General features: G+C 42.9%; 1 protein-coding gene across 4 annotated transcripts; it reads right to left on the bottom strand.

Annotated features, from left to right (window-relative positions):
• Positions 1-2,077: 2,077 nt before the first annotated feature.
• Positions 2,078-17,896, bottom strand: LOC141002131 (meiosis regulator and mRNA stability factor 1). Of its 4 annotated transcripts, none has more exons than XM_073473317.1 (27): positions 17,827-17,896; positions 17,022-17,232; positions 15,680-16,561; positions 15,336-15,498; positions 14,870-15,084; positions 14,124-14,241; positions 13,859-14,031; positions 13,000-13,518; positions 11,863-12,017; positions 11,355-11,516; positions 11,077-11,263; positions 10,770-10,948; positions 10,561-10,641; positions 10,193-10,432; positions 9,895-10,014; positions 9,614-9,792; positions 9,285-9,505; positions 9,034-9,176; positions 8,746-8,879; positions 8,462-8,664; positions 8,028-8,255; positions 6,619-6,858; positions 6,253-6,501; positions 6,016-6,082; positions 5,727-5,831; positions 5,350-5,514; positions 2,078-5,068 (listed from the first exon to the last, which is right to left on the bottom strand). In XM_073473317.1, exons 2-27 carry the CDS (start codon positions 17,175-17,177, stop codon positions 4,866-4,868), a joined length of 5,487 nt encoding a protein of 1,828 aa, XP_073329418.1. In that variant the 5' UTR covers positions 17,178-17,232; positions 17,827-17,896; the 3' UTR covers positions 2,078-4,865. The 4 variants fall into 4 exon arrangements, with proteins under 4 accessions (XP_073329418.1, XP_073329424.1, XP_073329442.1 ...); XM_073473323.1 differs by having other exon boundaries at positions 6,022-6,082; XM_073473341.1 differs by having other exon boundaries at positions 16,346-16,561.
• Between the last annotated feature and the right edge of the window lie 388 nt (positions 17,897-18,284).

The raw sequence follows: 18,284 nt of genomic DNA, 5'->3' as shown, positions 1-18,284 counted from the left end.
GACCTCTTTATGACCCCGTCCCCGTGTCAGAAACAACACACTCACGTCACATGACATGTCATACATCCCTTCCTGTGATTCAGAACCTCAGTTAGCTGCGATTTCCCCTCGAAACTGTTCAGGGATCAGGTTTGTACTTGAGTTTGAGCCACAAGTTTTCAGCCCAGAGTTTGGGAACTGATCCCTAATCAGTACACGAGGGGAACCTCACAGTAAGACGCTTCTGAGAGTGAAGACAGTGTCTGCAGTGTATATGAAGGAAAGGGAACTGTAAATAAAAAAAAAGTCCTAAATGAGAATCAGATTGGGTCATTCTATCATGAAACATTCCTTTAAGATGATAATATGGTCTGTGATCATGGGGTTGATAAACAGTGAGAGCATTTACAGAACTACAAGCACAATGTCTATAAAGTGAAGTATACATGCTGGGGTTCTCTGTCTGACAGGAAAAAACATCTGTTACATCCCGTCATGTTTGACAACGGGTATTTATCGTTCCATTTCAGCCCTTTAACACCAACCAGTGAACCTCTTTCACTTTTAGGAGACCCACAACTCAGACAAAAGATATGGCTGTCGATTAAGTAACTGGTATACAAATGCTGGAGACGGCCTGCAGCTACCGAAGCTGAACATTTTTGACTCCATCCTTTGGCCAGTCCAGCAGTTAAATTCTCTATCGGTGTCACTAAAAGCTTACACAGAAATACTTAACGAGATCGGACATCAGTGCTTACCTGACAAAAACTTAACTGCAATGTTGCTACAAAGTTGGGTCATATTAGACTAAATGCCAGTAAGAAGCGTTTGTCTGCTTTAAAAGAAGTTCCTTGAACACAAAGTATGTCATTTCTATCACTAAGGGGTCTCTCAGTCAGAACAGAAGACTGGAGTAGTGTGGGATCATGGGAGTTGCTGCCTTTATTGATAAGCAACCACCACCGCGGATGAAAATCTATGTACATGACTCAGCCAGAAATCTTAACAGAAGAGGTAGCGTATTAAAGTTTTATCACGCCATGTTTAGTCTCGTCTGCCAGGTTATATGAAATGGACCGTTACCTTGAGTGAAAATGTGGTTTCTGGAGTTTGAACTTTGTTGGAAACATTAAGGATAACTTGAGTACATAACTCAAGAAAGTATTGAACAAAGGTCGAGTTGTTTTTAGACATTTTAATACAGATGTGTTACATTTTAAATCAATGTGTCCAAATATTTGATCATGTCCAAGTGAATGGAATATGATGGACGAATACAATATAGACTCCACCGACTTTACATTAATATATGCGCTACGTTTTGTGGGTGAAACCTGCAGAATCCTCCTTATTTAGGGATATGGAAAATTTATGGGAATATACTCGGATACAATTATAACTTAAAGATCATTTAACACTGAAATGTGTCAAAACATTTGCGTTTCACTTTTGAGAGGCTATTGCTAACTGGCATACAACCTCCTATGATCCACCTTTGTAGCAGCCTTTTCACTTGTGATTCACTGACCTGACCTTTCATTGTTGTGGTTAACGCCTGTATATGCCAACACTAACACATCATTTCATTTAACATGGTGGTGGGTTTCTCCCTTCTCTCTTTCTTTTTAAGTGGTCTGCTGTGTCACATCACTGACATCATCTCAGCCAACAGCTACTGGAAATTACTGACTGTGGTAGTGTGACATCATTCATAGATATAATGGATATTGCTGACAAACAACCTGCATCCTCTGAATTTAGTCTTGCGTTTTTATGATAAACACCAGGAAATGAATGCAACTCTCTTGTAAATGCCTACAATAGATGGTGTATGTTTGAGTGTATTTAGGACATTAGTGACTCATGTCAAGCAAAGTGTTGCCCTTTGTCACTTAACCTTCCCTCTGATAACTTAGCGTTCTGTAGTAGTAGTGAACTTATGAAGGTCCTGATGTTGAATATTGAACAAATATGCAGAAAAATAAGCTGAAGCTACCTGTACATATATGTTTAAATAAAGAGCATCTTTCAGGATTTTGTGAATACCTCGATTTTTTTCATAAACAACCACAAAAACATTGAGACGAGGCAGGAATGATGCTTGTGAAATTTATTTACGGAAATCCTTTTGGTCCCTTCAACAACATTAGACTGTTACAGCGACTTCTGGTGCAGTGAGACAGTAAAGCAGGGTGACAGAGGAGGGAGGGAGGGGGGGTGTCAGTGAGACAATTGATGACCAGGTAAACACAAATAGAGTCACAAGGCAGGGGTTTTAAGGACACTGCTGAATTAAGGAAAACCCGTCATGCAATGTAAAAACTGAACAAGGTCAGATAAACAGAAACGGGTAAATACAAAAACGTGTTTCAACGCCTCTTTTTCTGGCCATTAATTTCATACATGTATTTCATGAACCAAAACTATGCAAAAGTGCATATTTTGACAGGTACAGTAACTTCTCACTGATGTAACCCAACAGAGAGGAAGCTAAACAGGGAAGTTAAATGTATTCACCTGAGTTAGTTGCCACTGCAGTACTGAGGGAGAGCTAGGGTCTGCTCAAATTCACAAAACGTAATACATTCTTACTGCCAAAGTTAAATCTAGATGTCTTGAGAGCATTTTTAATCCCCTTTCTTTACCAATTCTAAATCAATAGCCTTTCTAAGCTGCTCATTCCTTCATCCAAGAGGTTTCCTGACAGTCAGTAAAACAATGCAGGAGGGACCTGAACCCTTTTTAAAAACATTTTCATTGACTTTTTGGTGAGTTGGCAAGTGGAATCTCAGCTTTTTAAAGGCCTTTCACACCAAGTCAAAATCAAGTCTTACAAAGAAAACTGCAATAATAACACTGCCTAAAGAGGTAAACACTGAAACTGGACAGAAACTGATAAAATGGGCTCTTACCCATTCTTCCAACCTTTTCTCTGAACACAAACAACAACAATCCTTTGACTTCAGCGGTGCCTGGATTGTGCTAAACTTCATTTGGTGGCAGTTCAGCAGCCAGCAGTCTTCTAAACACTTGAGACAGAGGAAAATGGAGAAACCAACACACATCAGTAAGTAAAAACTCCTCTACATTGAGATGTGAGGGATGGGGAGGTGCGATGGCGATTCCATTGGCACCGTGGCAAATACAAGCCATTGTAAAAGCCCGGCAGATTCCAGAGAGCCGCACAGGGTCCTCTGTGTACCTCACAGTCTGATCAGGAGGCTTCCCGGAGCCCCCCGTGGTGCTCCACAAACAGCCAACCACCTCCCGTCCCATCTCTTATCCCTAAAAACCATTCACCTTGTCATTAAAATCAAAAACTCAGGAGTGCTCACTGCTCCCCTCCAACTCGTCATCTCAGGTAGTGTGGACGACACCGCTGACGCAGCAGCTACCAGCGACAAGGTTAACTTCAAAAACCTTGAGCGTGTACAAGCCAACTGCGAAGGTGGCGGCCAACTCTAAGATCCTTTAAACATGGTGGAAATAAAAGGCTGATCTTAAAGAACGTCTTCCAATCATCTGTTCCTGTCTGCTCCTCCTGGGCTTACACCATGCATAAACTCATTTATGCACACCATGCACATTTCACACCACCTACTCCAGTGTAAACCACACAAACAGACAAAATACAGCTAAAAGAACACAAACACACCGGCTGCTGGCTAAAGCCAAACAATCAAAGTAAACCTCCGGTCCTGCTGCCCGAGCACACACCTGGCCGGAGTATGAAAGCACCACCTTTCGCCTTTCAGGTCTTCATTAGTGGCCCCTGGAGAGACGAGTCAAAGTCTTTGCTATAATTTAAGCCGGTGTACTACAAGAATAAAAATTCCTGAGAGCAGTGCTTGGCGCAATATCAATAAAAATGTTAGCATCCATGTGTGGACTGTTCAAAGACTGTCAGCTTCTTTTAACAAAAGCAACTATCTGAACAGTTAACAAATGTTTATCTCTTCAGTCCTTCATCATTGAATTGCCAGCAAACACACCACACATTTAGGCTAAACTCCTCCACAGACTACCAAATACTCTGCGTTATATAAAAGCAACTGAAAATGCTGTCCTTGGGATTCTTTACAATAGAGACAAAGTCGAGAATAGACCTCAAAGGAGAAGCTACCTCTTCAGAAAGAAGACTAAGAATTTAACAGGCAGGTGCTTAGCAGCCAGTTTGGTTGTCATGTCTACAGTTGCCTACAAAGCAAGATCTTTACAAATTTGAAATGAGTTCAAAAATGAATGTCCTAAATTAAATGCTCTGTCTTTGGGGATACAGCAAGACAGTATACATGAAGGTTTCTCTATATGGTATATGAACAAAACTTCTCTAAACCTTCTGTTATTTGCCAAACTAATAAACTGAGAATGTGGGTCACTAAATTTACTGGATTTTACATAGAATAAACGTACTCATCCCTAGCTTTTCTTCTATTATTACCAAATGCTCTTTATACAGTGACAACTAACTCATTTTTTTTTTTAAGAATTAAGCCAGCGAGTGTTCTTGACACTAAACTGAAGATGCACATTTATGGAAACATCATTTAACTTCCCTCTGGATGAAATCAAACACAGGTTACAGTAGATGAATTTGGCAAATTAAAGAATTGCAGAAAATCTGCAAGAAGAAAATCACAGCTTGGTGAACGTCACTGGAACAACACACTGATTGTGAAACAAGCAAGCAAAGAGAACAAAGATGGCCGCTGAGTGATCAAGAAGAAAGCAGAAGATTGCAACAGTCTGCTCGAGGGGACAATACCAATGCTCTTCTGGGGTCTCGTCTGTGAAGTGTGTGTTCAGTGTAGCCGGTCAACTCTTGTATTTAGAGTTACACTATGTGTGCGCCAGTATTGCTTTGTGTGCATGTGTGAAGAGGATCAGAGGCCTGTTGTGAATGAGAAGTTGGCAGCTAGCTTAAATTTACTGCGTGTAGCTCTTCTGCTGGGACTGTCCATGGACAAGAGGGGCTTCACAGGGGGCGGTGGAGGTTTGGTGACTGCAGAGTCTTCTACGCTGCCAGGCTGCTCAGGTGACTCAGATGTAGTGTCAGCAACAGCTGCCACCTCAGTTTCATCGCTCACTGAAATCACACACACAAGTATAGATTGAGCTGACACCTCATCAAAGACAGGAGAGGTGCAAATAAAGTGTGATGTACTCATTAAAATGTATTTCTGTTCTTCCTTGCTTTGCCTCAGCCTGTGTATTTCTTTGCTACTAGGTACTAAGTGCTTAGTATCTTGTGTCTTTAATCAGTATTTTGCCTTGGTTTATTGAGGTTCACATACTTTATTTGGCAGAAGGTTGGGGGTCCTCACACAAGAAAATGTTATGTTAAAACTTGGTAACATTAAAACTGACCTGTTGGTGGAATTTTCTCCTCAAAGTGAATCAGGTCCGTCTCCTGGAGGAGGACGGGATCAGGGTGGAGCTGAGGTGAGGGTAGGCAAGATGGCACAGGACCACACAGCAGGTCTACTGGTGATGTCAGACACAGCAGCTCTGACTCTGCTGCTGCATCGCCACCTGGCAGGCAAAAGAACACGATTTGGTTTCATCAGTATTTTACCCGAGAAAGACGGAATGAGAGCAGAGCCATCTTTAAAAACGTGCCTCAGTTGTGAACACAATTATTATTTTCATCCTGTTATTTATTTATGTGATTAACAGTTCTCAATATTTACTTCACTATCATTTTTTTTCAATTTCATATATAGAAATACTGTGACCAGTGTTACCTGGACTCTCAGCTCCAGAAGTTGCGATGCTAATTGGGCTGTCTCTCGGGCTCTCTGTGTATTCTCCTGGCAGGGGGCTGTTGGGGGCTGAAAAGCTTCCCTTTGCTGAACAAAAACACAGTCACACACATCGATCCATGTTATGTACTGTAGCTTCCATTCACCAAGTAGATACCATCTAATGAAATCACTTCAAGTATTTGCAGGGTGCACCCACAGATTAGACCTCTGGGTGAAGTGATCATATGACAGTGTGTGTGCCAATGATTTCAAGTGATGATTAGCTCACCTTTACCTTTCATATCGTTCTTCAAAACGATAATCTTCTTGCGACCGTGCCCTTTGATCCAGACCACCTGATGATAACACATCACAAAACAATGAAAATATGTAGAGACAAGATTACAAGATAAATTACAAGATTGATGACGAGCTCTGAAAAGAATCAGGTTTTAGATAAAAGCACCAGGCAGATCAAGATCTCAAGTTCTAGATGTAGTGCAGTAAAAATTTATTTAATTCCCACCTGTGGTATGGCGCTGAGCAGCTCGTCAGTGCTCATGTATCCGTAGCAACGTGGTTCAAGGCTGCAGCCTGTAAATTTGTTATAAGCCCCGTGGAAGTCAGTCAGGAAGATCTGGTTGTAATGGTAGGTGTGGAGCAGGCCGCGCACATTACGAGCAAACTGGTAAAGCTTGGTCAGCCTCACCCACTCCTCACCACGACCACTGGTGGTGCTGCCAGCTTTGTCGTCTTCGCCTTCTTCATGGTACAACTGTGGAAGAAGGAAGATTAAACACAGTCAGCCAGTTTGCCTCTGTGTGGGAGTACAGCTACACTAGAGCGTAAGGCGTTTTAAGAAAACAAAAAACAAACTCCAACTTTCACTCACCTCCACAAGGTAGGGCAGGCTCTTGAGCAACTCGCTGAGGGAGAGGAACCCATATTCACATGGGTTGAGCGGGGCTCCATAGACAGTCAGGTAATGCTCACTCAGTGCGTCCACTCTGAGACCTTTGGTGACTTGCTCTTCCACTTGGGACATGAGCAGGCTCAGTATTTGGGAGGTCAGCAGGCGCAAAGACTTCCTATTGATCAGCTGCACTTCTCGACCCTCAGAGCCGTCCACCACCTTGAAATGGAAAGAATGTGGCAGCTTGTTTATTGGTACTGTACTAGTAATGTGGAAAACACTGGTCTTACATCAAGTGAGCTATTAAATGGTTGTTGTGTTCATAGAAAATTAATTAATTCCCCAGGACTTTACCTTACTGCAGTGTTTCTAAAAAATTCAGTTTAAGTATTTTAATTCAACATTTTGCAATGTTTGGTAGGATAACATATTTTTAGATTGACATTTCATTTTCAAAATGTCTGGGATTCCTTTGCGTACCACTACAGGGAGCTCGCGTACCACTGTGAGAATAGTTGACCGTTTTTGTCTTTTATTCCTGTGAATTTCTTTCCCCAGTGGGTATTCTCTATTGTGGGAGAAAAATATGATTCTCCAAGGACATTCGGTCTCCATACAATAGGAGGTCATACGTATCCTGTAAAAACGTTAAGGTCTGGATAAGGGCATAGTGATGTCTGCTGTATGAGTCTATATCTCATGGTCTCTGCAACCTAGCGATTCTAAGCTACTGTAGATATGTCTAGATAACCATGTATGGGAGGGATGCTTCCTGAGCTGTAGATATAATTTGAACATTTGGGAAGAGTTGTCAGGATTATCATGGCATCACTCTGTGCAGACAGATGTGCTATTATTTTGCTCCATGATCATGTTTTATGAACTATTTCAACTTAAGTCATCAGTGTCTCTGAGTCTTCTTCATCTCTCCTGAATGGTCAAGCGAGCCGAAAGTTTAATGTGTAACATCAGGAATATGTAGTTTTACTGGATGCCAGATGAGATGCACATCCAAAAGCAGGATATATAATTCATAAAGAAATGACTCTTGTGACAAAAAAAATTATAGCAATGCCACATGAAGCCTGCATGACCACGGTGCTATATTAAGTGATGCAGATACATTTTTGGCATTTTGTGAAATCTAAGAAACAGACTTTTCACTAAATTAAATAATGGTTGTTTAAACAATTAACAAGACCAAATATAGCATTAACATTTAATATCACACTTCATAAGACCTTGTCCAGAGACCATAAGTCTCTCTCTCCGGGATAGATCGTGATCTATTTGCAGGCATCTACTGTAGTTCAGATCCATAAAAGCCATTTAGAAGCAATGAACGGAACAACTGAAGAATGTATCCTTGGGAGGTGGAGGCTCTTTACCTTAACAACATGGCAGAGTTTGGAGAGCAGTGCCGGCAAGGAGCTGGCATCGTAGTCCTGCAGGCGCAGACCATAACCAAATGTCTTGCTGTACTCGGTGAGCAGCTGGCTGACAGGAATGCTGGAGTTTTTCTGAGCCCGAAGCAGCTTGACCAGCTGAGCCGCCAGAGCCTTGATACGCTCCACTTCTGTCAGAGTCAGCACTTTTTCCTCACCACATTCCAACACCTGACAAAGGTCGGGCACAGATTTTTAAATGAGTGTTCAGGCAAACACAGTGAAAGAGACATTTATGCTTGTGGATAAATAACCCAGTTGCTTATCTGACCCAGAAAGTATTCTGGGTTGTTTATTCTATAAACATCAGCATTTTCCAAACTTTCAAGACTTTGTGTGAACCCTGATGGAGTAGTATGGAGTGTACAAAGACTCACCATCAGGATGTCGGGGATCGCCTCAAAGAGCTCCATGAGCTTGGTGAAGCCATAGTAGCTGAGCTTGCACTGACGACCGAAGTGATGGTGGTAGGTGGGGATAAATTTACTGAATGGCATTCGGCAGTGAGGCTGGTGACGGAGAAGATCCACCACCTCCTTCCCAAACTGCTTAGTGCGCTCCATTTCCTCCATTGTACGGTCTGTAGGTAAATAAAAAGGAGTTTAATGAAATCTGACCAAGTTTTTTCTTTTAGTCTTTTTAAATTATTGCTTTAATGGACCTCTCTTGGGAACAGAGATGATGGTGTCCATGTCCTGTGGTGTAATGGTGATGGTAGTGTCTGGGATCTCCATCAGCAGGTCCATCAGTTCACATATGCCGTAGTCTATTACCCTCCAGTCTCTGGAGAAGCACCTGATAGACAAAGTATAAGAATACATCTCAAACACTGACAACACTGATGATCTGTTCTTATATTTAACAACCAGTTTGATCAGACTGAGAGGGAATTAGGAAAACAAAGGCAATGTGCCGACATCATCTACAGCTCCAAGCAATGTTGACTGACCAATGGTATGCCTGCATGAAGTCTTTGATTGACACTTGTTTGCTGGCTTGAAATTTAAGCAGTTTGAGCAGGTCTTGGGTGAAGCGCTTCACTTGAGCACGATGGGTCAGGGTTAGTAAACGCTTGGTACCCATACCCAAGATCTGGAGGAGAAGAACATTAAAATTTTAAAAACACAAGATGTAGAATACAAACAAAAGGAACATTGATTGGTAAATAAGTAAAAAATATATGTGGAATATCCTCAATACCTGCAGGACATGTGGCACAGCCTCCAGAAGCTCCAGCAGCTTGGAGTAGCCATAGTCAGAGACACGGCACTGCTTGGCAAAGTGATGATGGTATGAAGGTATAAACTTGCTCATGGGCATGATGCAAGAAGGCTGACTCTTTAACAGGTCAATAATCTCTCGGCTGAACTGGATGAGCTGTGGGTTGCCAACCGGACTCTTGCAGCGCTGAATCCACGGCTCTGCATGAAAAAAGAAAATGTTTTACAGTCTGAAATAGGTAAATCTGACAGGTTAAGAAAGCACTACGTACTATAGGAACAGAATGAAAGTAAAAAAAATGCTGCTACCAGAGTTTGGTGCTGGTGGTTTGTTGTGGATCCACTTGATGACTTTGAAGCCATTCTGAGCTGTGACTATTGTGATACTGGGAACACAGGTAATGAGGTGCTCCAGAGGAACACCGCCCTCTAGTGTCTCATTGCCCAGCTGCAGAGGGCTGAATTTTGCTGCATAGCAGTCTGCAAAGCTGAAAAGAAAACAGACTACATTGTAGACTTTATAATAAGTGAAAACATGCTCTGTTAAATTAAAAAAAGATTGAAAATGAAAATAAAGAGCTGGTTGTCACCTGAGTAATGGAAGAGTTCCCTCATGTGATTGCAGCAGACTGTGGACCTCAGAGGCTAAGGTGCTCAGAGACATTGCAACAAAAGGTATTTTATAGGAGTCAGGGTCAAAGTCAGCCTCACTGAAAGAAAAAACCAGGAGACCCAATCAGAGATGAAGACAGGGGTAACAGTCGGCTGGAACTGTTCAGTTCAGAGAACAGTGCTTATAAGAATTAAGGTTGATGAATCAAACAGTATATTCATGAAACAAGCATTTAATTAGAAACATTATATATAAATTACACAAATTGTAATAACCTGAAGTCTTGCTGTGCATAGTGTTGTCTGCAGACAGGTTCATGGTACTCCAGCTCCTCAAACACCACAGGGCTGCCACTAGCAGAGGAGGAGCCCTCCTGGGATTGGGAAGATCCCAGTGGGCTCTGACGGATTAGGCTGCTTGGCAGAAGACACACCAGCCTTGAGCCTCCCTGCTCCCGCACTGACACCACCTCTGGTAGCTTGTACAAATCCCCCACCACAAGCTTACGGGAATATCTAGAAAGGGGTCAAAAAAGTGCATATAGTTTGGCAGCACAAACCACTTTCAAAAGCAAGTACAAAGTAAATATGAATGAAGTTGACCAGGTTATATTTGAAAGCCGTGATCTGAGAAACCCACTTACTTTTTCTCATAGATCTCAGTGAACTTGAAGAGGGGAAGGCAATTGGCAGGTGAATCCTGAAGAATGCTGATGATCTCTGTGCTGTATAATGAAAAAAATATAGAAATTCACCACCACAATCCAAACCAGAGCTGTTGAATAAATAAATGTAGTCGTATCTCAAATCTGAGAATTCCATTAATCCTCAACTCAAACATGCTTGACTGTACCTGAGCATGGCAAGGGATTTGTTGCTGCCGCCGGTGATCAGAGACACCTGAATGCGCTTGCCTCCGATCTTATAACGGTGCAGGCCACTGACGGCACTTATGGCCTGTCGTAGGTGTAACATCTGGATTGTGGCCTTCAGCTGATAGTCAGTGTGGGGGCTAAGCTCCACAGCTTTCACCTACACAAAACAAGTCACACAAACAAGGAGATGTTTTCAGGGCTGAAACTCGTTTAATCTTACTGAAAGCGAACACACATGTGTATTTGATTTAGTCAGTACAATGACATCTGTGGAGTAAGTCTTACCCGACCGTATCGGGAGAAGGTGTCATGCAGTGTCTGCTGCAGATCCTTGCGCGACATTCTGTAGTCCAGGTTGGCCACCTGGACCTCTGCCCCTTCTGAGAAAGGCTCAGGAGGACCTTCTGGACATGGGCTACGAGGGGCAGCAAGGAGGGGTGAGGACCGGCTTGACAGGCAGGGGGACACACTCCTTTTGTTGGACAAGGGGAAGACATAACAACTAGGCATTATGTTTTATCACATGCTCTAAGCCAATGACTGATTGGAACACAAAATGTTACCTGGATGACCAGGAGCCCTGGGACAGGACGAGGGGACTGAAGCTCCTGTGCAGGTTCAACTTGCTGAAGGCAGAGGGTGTGCTAATCTGGAACTCCCCTGAGTTCCTGTCCCTTTGTTCTACAGGGGATTCAGTCACACTGCGAGGACTGGAGTCATCTCTTCTACATGACAACATGACATAAAAAAAATAAATAAAAAAATTGACACATGTAACGGCAACATGCATCACTATTTTGTTATTCTTTGCTGCACCGTTTCTGCACTGCTGACCAGTATGGTCATGCTTCTTGATTATCCTTTCTGTGAGAAAGATTTATTTCTATCGAAGTAAAATTAGCTGGTGCTAGATTGGCTGGAAATAACAGACAACATGATATATACAACCCACACTAGCAGATATTTTAGGTTAAACCTAAGAAGAGGAAGAAGGAAAAAAAAGTATATGGAACAAATTAGGACTTTAAATCAAATGACATTCTTAGTCTAATGTCCCCTTTCTGTATGTACCTCCTCCTGTACATGGATTCTCCGGTGAGGCCAGGCTTGGACAACTGCTCGAGGACTCCTGTCTCACCATTACTGTGGGGGGAAGATGAAGCAGCACGTCCTTTTTCCAGGTGTTGGAGGCCCATTCTGAGCTTGCCCTCCAAACCACCAAGCTCCTGGATCACAAACACAAGCAACAGATGTTGACTGGATAGATACCGTTAATGTGTTTGTGTACAAGCCTTTGTATATGTCGAGCTCAACGCAACAAATCATGCAATGGCATAAAATGATGATGTGAGGTTTAAACTTGGGGTGTGCATGCAAAATAAATAAACTGACTACAAAGCAGAACGTAACAGTCAACACCAGCTGAATATTAAAATTAATTTTGTGCATCATCGTTCTGTAGAACGCAGTAAACTGATTTATAGAATTTGTTGAACTTGAGCAGAAAAGGCAAACCAGACTGCCAATTTCACAGCTGCAGACAGCGTGACAACAGATTTGTGATCGTTACTTGCCATCATGTTTTAATTGACAAGTTTTGTATTTGAGAGTGCTGTACTGATAAACGTCAACCTCTCTTTGCTGCCCAACTATAGAGAAAGGTTAAAATGCATATGCCTCGCTTAAGTCCATTATCACAGAAATGTATTTATGGGTCATATCGCCCCAGCCTTCCACACTGGTCTTTTTGGTTACAGTCAAGAAGCAAAAGACAAGCAGAGTTGGTCATTCCAGCAGCCACAGGTCAGTTTTATCACAGTGAAAAACTGCATGGGCCAAATTCAGACACTAAATATTCAGAGGGGTGGATCAGACTTTGGACAAAACACACAGGCAGTATATCAGCACGAATATACTGCACCAAAAAAAAGCCAGAAAAAAAGCACAAAAGCAATGAGCTAAATCATGCACTAAAATGATGAATGACCAATCAACATGCACGACAATAGGCCATACATACACACACTTTATACATGCTACATGCCAGCACAGGCACATGAAGGTTAGCAAGCAGGTACAAAGCCGTTAGTCAAAGCAGCAATTAGAAGGACATTGTGGGGAAAGAAGCTACTGATTTACAAAGCAGCCCACACAAGGATAGAGGGCAATGGAGGTTAAGGGGAAGCAGGCACTGACGAGTCTGCTGACCTGATGGGGCTTGGCTGGAGCACCACCGGGAGGCCCACTGCACCCCCTCCTGGGGCTGTAGGGCCTTTCAGGCACTGGGCCTGTGGTGTGGCATGGGCGCGTTGCTCGCCGTGGCCTTCTGGGTGACCTGGGCTTCTCCAGGGGCAGAAAAGAGAAAGAGGATATGGCGGGAGGAGGGGCGAACATTGAATCCTGGCTTTGATAGGTCTGGGGCAGAGTCTGAGACAAGTGATAAGGCCGAGCCTGAAGTTCAGGCTCAGGACTTGCATCCTCTCTGGGCCGTGGGGAGAAGGAGAGGCTGATTCGGCGGCCACACACATCCTCATTTTCCATTCGCTTGCGAGCCCGTGAAGCTGCCTCAGGGCTGCCGAAACGGAGGACCGCTGTGCCCTGGGACATGCCCAGCACCTTGCCGCCGCAGTTGTCTGACAGGCGGCGGAGCCTGAGCTTCACAGTGTTCCGCAGGTTCTTGTCACAGTTGACAGGGAGGTTGTGCACATAGAGGAGGTTGAAACTGGGCTGAGGGAGGGGAGGAAGAGACAGCGTGCCTGTCTGGTTTGTATGATTTACACTTAAAAAATGAAAGCAGTAGTCTTCCTTTTAGTTGAAAAACAATTTGGAGAATGGCTGAGAGTGGTGGAGACTAGGAAAAAAAGTCTAATAACCCCTAATATTCTCATGAGAAAAGTGCATAAATAATTAAGATGATCAGATTCAAATTCCAACGGCCTCATTCTGCCATCTTAGTCCACACTAAAATGAAAATCGCCTTGGCTACTTTTGCCAGCACCTACTTACCTTATTTAATACAGAATAGAAAGTAATATTTAAGTCCTTATGAAGCATTTTTGGAGCCTACCTGTGCTTTGACAAGCATGCGAGGTGGCAGATCAGCTGTGATCTCCTGAAAGGCCACGTGGCAGTGGGCGTGCTGTAGCAGGGCTGAAGATGTATGGTTGCCATGGACCAGGATTACCTGGAAACCATGGCGATGACGCAGGTCACTCAGCTCACTTGCAAAGTTGACATCCGCTGTTAACATTAAAAGGAAAACACCTGTTATCACAAAATCCTTTATGGTGTCAAGGCTGTAACAGATCAAAGTGAATCTGAGCTGAACTCACAGGATACTAGTATGACAGTTGCAGGTGCAGTGTGGGTCTCAGCAAAGCGCCGTAGGCTCTGGCGAAGCTTGTCATCTGCAGCATTTTTGGCTGTGGCGTTGATGTGTGCAACAGTAACCTGATAAAAAAACAAATATGTATACATAACTTCAGACTTGTTCCCATTTTGCTGACTTTTCTTTTGCTGTCTTTTTTCCAGGGTCCCTACTTCTTTAACATAGTCTAATTCAAGCATTTTCAATGTGTATTTTCATGCTCTTCCAGCAACTTACATCTGTGGTAAATTAGATGTAAGATGACTAAGATGTTACTGTGCTGTAAACAACCAAAGTCATGTTTTGTGATCACACTGGACAGGAGGGTGGCAAATAAAGGAAGACACAAAAGAGTTGTGACATGTTTCACCTGTCTGTAAGTAGACTTGGCATCTTACATAACCTGCCTGAGCCAATATAAAACAATATATTATGAAAGTAAAGCAGTTACAATTTCAAGCAGTTTCAAGTTGTAATATTTTTCTCAAGGCTCTACTGCACATTATATAATTTGGCACAAAATACATGGAATAGCACAAAAACACCTAATATTAAATTGTAAATTGATTCATTCAAATGCACTTTTGATCCCGATGCACCAGACCAACTTCATAGAACTGAAGCTCAGTGGTAGAAAACATTCATTCAGGGTTAGAAAGACACATTATTTTTAATAGCATATCAGTTAAAAAAGCACTTTAATGTTGGTACCTGGCAGTTGTTGAGCTCTTGGATGACAGCTTTACTCTCCTTGCTGATATCGCAGACGCAAATGAATTCTGCCTCGCGGTGGCCCTGAAAGAAGCGGCTACGAATACGCTGGACCACAGCTCCAGCTGAGCGTCCGCTGGGCACGCTGCAGTTCTCAATGTCCCAGAAGACACCCACCGGAGGGATGTTCTCAGGACCACTATTCTCTGGAGAACCTAACAGACAGTTGGCAAACAATCAAACACACTTAATGGATGCAAAGCATCTCAACAGCTTCAAATTGATAAAGTTACTTAATTGTTGTCAAAGTCAACTTGGATGAAGTAACATTTCACATCAACTTCATTGAAATCCAAAAGAGCTTGCTAATTCAAACAGTCCAAATCAAGACAAATACGACATAAAATTCCAATACCGAATATTAATATTCATGCAGAAATTCAAAATTGCATTGTAGTCCACTAACCATACTTCTGGCCAGTCTTGCCAAGGCTTGTTGATGACATGAGCATCATGCCATCAGAGGAGGTGCCACAGCCATTACAAATGGGAATAGGGATAGGAGCAGTCTGCGGAACAGGAACATTGGGCCACACCTTGTCTGACTCAGATGGCAGACCATTAACAGGCTGCAAATCAAAACATTTGTCAGGGAAACAAATTAAACAGCCGCAATACCACCAAATGCATTTTATAATAACAAATACATAACCAGCAACAAGTTTATGACCGATGTCACCCACACATACAGAATAAGTTACCCCCAGTGATCTTCATGGCACATAAATACAAACAAAAGGCTCCACCAACCTTCAACAAGCACTCCTGGCAGTAGTGCGCCCCCTTCACACACACCGTGCGTTCTACATTTAGGTGCATAGGGTTAGAGCAGAAGTGTGCTGAGGTGGTAGTAGTGGTGATGGTGGTTGTTGCTGGGTGATCACCGAGTGTGCTTCTCTGGGATCTTCTGGCTGATGGGCAGCAGTCCACACCACAAGTGTAGAAGCCAGAAGAGGCCAGGCAAGAGCCGTGCATTGGAGCGGATAGAGAGGAAACACAGGGGAGAGAGGAAGCCAGAGGGGCTGAGGAGGTACACAGGCTGGGTTGGCTGCATGGAAGAGGTACAGATGGGTAGGTGTGCAGAAGCCCTGAGCAGCAGGAGAGGTAGGGGTGTGATGAAATAGGCTGAGAGGTAGCGACTGAAGAGAGCAGCTGAGGTTTGTAAGCAAGACTGAGCAACGGATCAACAACTTCACCTCCTGTTCCACAGCTCAGGTTTTGTCTATACTGGTGAAGAGATGAAGCTGCAGAGCTAATACTACTGCTACTGCTGATGATGGGGGCTCCAAGAGAGCTTGGGGCCATATAGAGTGAGACAACACCAGCAATACTGCTACTGCTACCAACAACGCCTCCGCCACCTAATAACCCATAGCCATCTGTCCTGCAATATTCACATTGAGTGCAAATGCTTACTTTGGGGCTAGCCCCCTCTTGTTGCTGCTGTGGTGGTGGTTGTTGTTGGTGGGAGTCTTGTGTAAGCTGAGGAGGAGGAGGCAAGCAGGGTGGGGGCAAAGGGACAGGGGGCAAAGAGAAGGGCTGGGATGATTGGGAAGAGGGCGTATGGTGCGGAGGTGGAGGGGGGACATCTTTCAATTCCAGCACAGCCTTTCTGTTGTCCATGTAAATGCTCTGAAATATACATTTAAAAAACAAAACAAAAAACAACAGATTATTTTACATTAAGTAACAATGTTCTATGGGTTAACAGTTATTTATTATGGAAACTTGCCAAATCTTTATGCATACATCATAGATAACATCTAAATAACCTGAATGGGTGTGCAGTGATTTTAACAACACACTCAAAGCAGGAGATGACTGTACTGACAGTCATCAACATTTCATTCACATGGCTTGTTATTGCTACATCCAAATAGAAAATAGATACTGTCCCATCTCTGCCAGCACCTAAAAGCTGAATTTAAGTTTACCACCACATCGCCCAATCTGCTGCTGTTTGATTAATATCAGCTGTCATATCCAGCCTCAGCCCATTTAACTTAACCAGAGTTCACAATGAAAATTGATTCAGCTTCCTTAACTATCCCCTAAATCGGTTTCCTGCCATTGCCATAAAAAGAATACCTACTTCTTTATCTGTGTGATGAAGGGGGGGCGTCTCATTGGTGGAGAAGCAGTCTTTGAGTTTCCATAGCAGGGTTGAGGCCTCTGTTTTGGGGTGACTGAGCCATGGGTATGGTCTAGAGCTGCATATGGATCTCTCATTTCCCAGTCCTTCCATCATACAACCCGGAGAGGTCTTTCACCATACTTTCATTTCTTTCCTCTCTCATGCTTTCCTATTCATAAGAAACGAAAGATAACATTTTACACTAGTTCGCTGCGCTCTCATCTCATTACAATGACCCAGGTACATACGTATTTGCCTTCACATTATACATTTGTGTTAGTGACTTCTTTCTTACTTTCTAATCAATGAGAGCAGAGGTCAAACAAGTGCGTCAGTACAGCTTCGGAGCGGAAGTTTAAATCAACAAAGGGGGCATGTCTGTGTACATCACGTCATTTACACGCTTGGTAAAAAGTTTGGGCTGCTTATCTGAAGCTAACTAACGCCACTGTTAGGTTTTACCAAAGCGAATCGAGTAAAGCTACCGACGTTAAGTTAGCTACAACCTAGCTAACCTTAACGCCGGTTCTCTGAGTGTATTCGTCGTTGTTTATAGCGGCATTCGCTGGTTGATTAAAGTTAGCTAGACTGCTAACCCGAAATTAGCTAATTTAACGGTAGCCTTAGATTTAAGCTAACAGCAGGCACCATTAGTTAGCTCGTTTAACTGACACAAAGCTAGCCCTGTTCCTTGTCCTTATGGTAAAATCAATATTTTTTGGTATTGGCGCGAACTTAGCAAAATAGTTGGTTATTTAGGTACCTGAGAAGGTCTCGTCTTTCACATCTTCCTCAAAGGACTGCTCCCCCCTATCAGTCTCCCTAGAAACCCGCACCTTTTTGTAACCTAGCTTTGCCAGAAAGCACTCACAGCTGTCGCAAATGTTATTGTTGCGGGGTTTTTTTTCTTTCGTTTTTTTAATCAACTTTATTTATAACACAGCTCTTGAGATTAACATTATTGCTTACATATAGTATTTGATACACTATTACTTTATATTGGGCCACAAAATGTGAAAGTGATAGAAGATCACGCATTTTATCAATAAACTAGCTATGATAATGTTTTTTAAGCTATTGAAGTCTATCTGTACACATTATTATTGGACATTTCCGTAATTTGATGAATAGCCCTATTAATTGCAAATGGACACACATATATTTTAAGATGAAAGGAGCAGCATGCACTTCTCTGTCATCTGAATTGATTTCTTCTAGTGT

Source organism: Pagrus major, chromosome 1 (genome assembly GCF_040436345.1).
Source record: "Pagrus major chromosome 1, Pma_NU_1.0".
In the NCBI taxonomy this organism is placed as follows: domain Eukaryota; kingdom Metazoa; phylum Chordata; class Actinopteri; order Spariformes; family Sparidae; genus Pagrus; species Pagrus major.
The sequence above is the reverse complement of the archived record's forward strand: the minus strand, read 5'-3'. Positions and strand labels throughout refer to the sequence as shown.

Excerpts from the sequence above, each read along its gene's own strand:
- LOC141002131 (XM_073473317.1), bottom strand. The coding sequence starts at position 17,177 with ATGATGGAAGGACTGGGAAATGAGAGATCCATATGCAGCTCTAGACCA. Across the intron at positions 14,032-14,123 it reads AACTGTCATACTAGTATCCT|CGGATGTCAACTTTGCAAGT; the intron begins GTGAGTTCAGCT and ends TAATGTTAACAG. Across the intron at positions 10,949-11,076 it reads CCTTCTCCCGATACGGTCGG|GTGAAAGCTGTGGAGCTTAG; the intron begins GTAAGACTTACT and ends TGTTTTGTGTAG.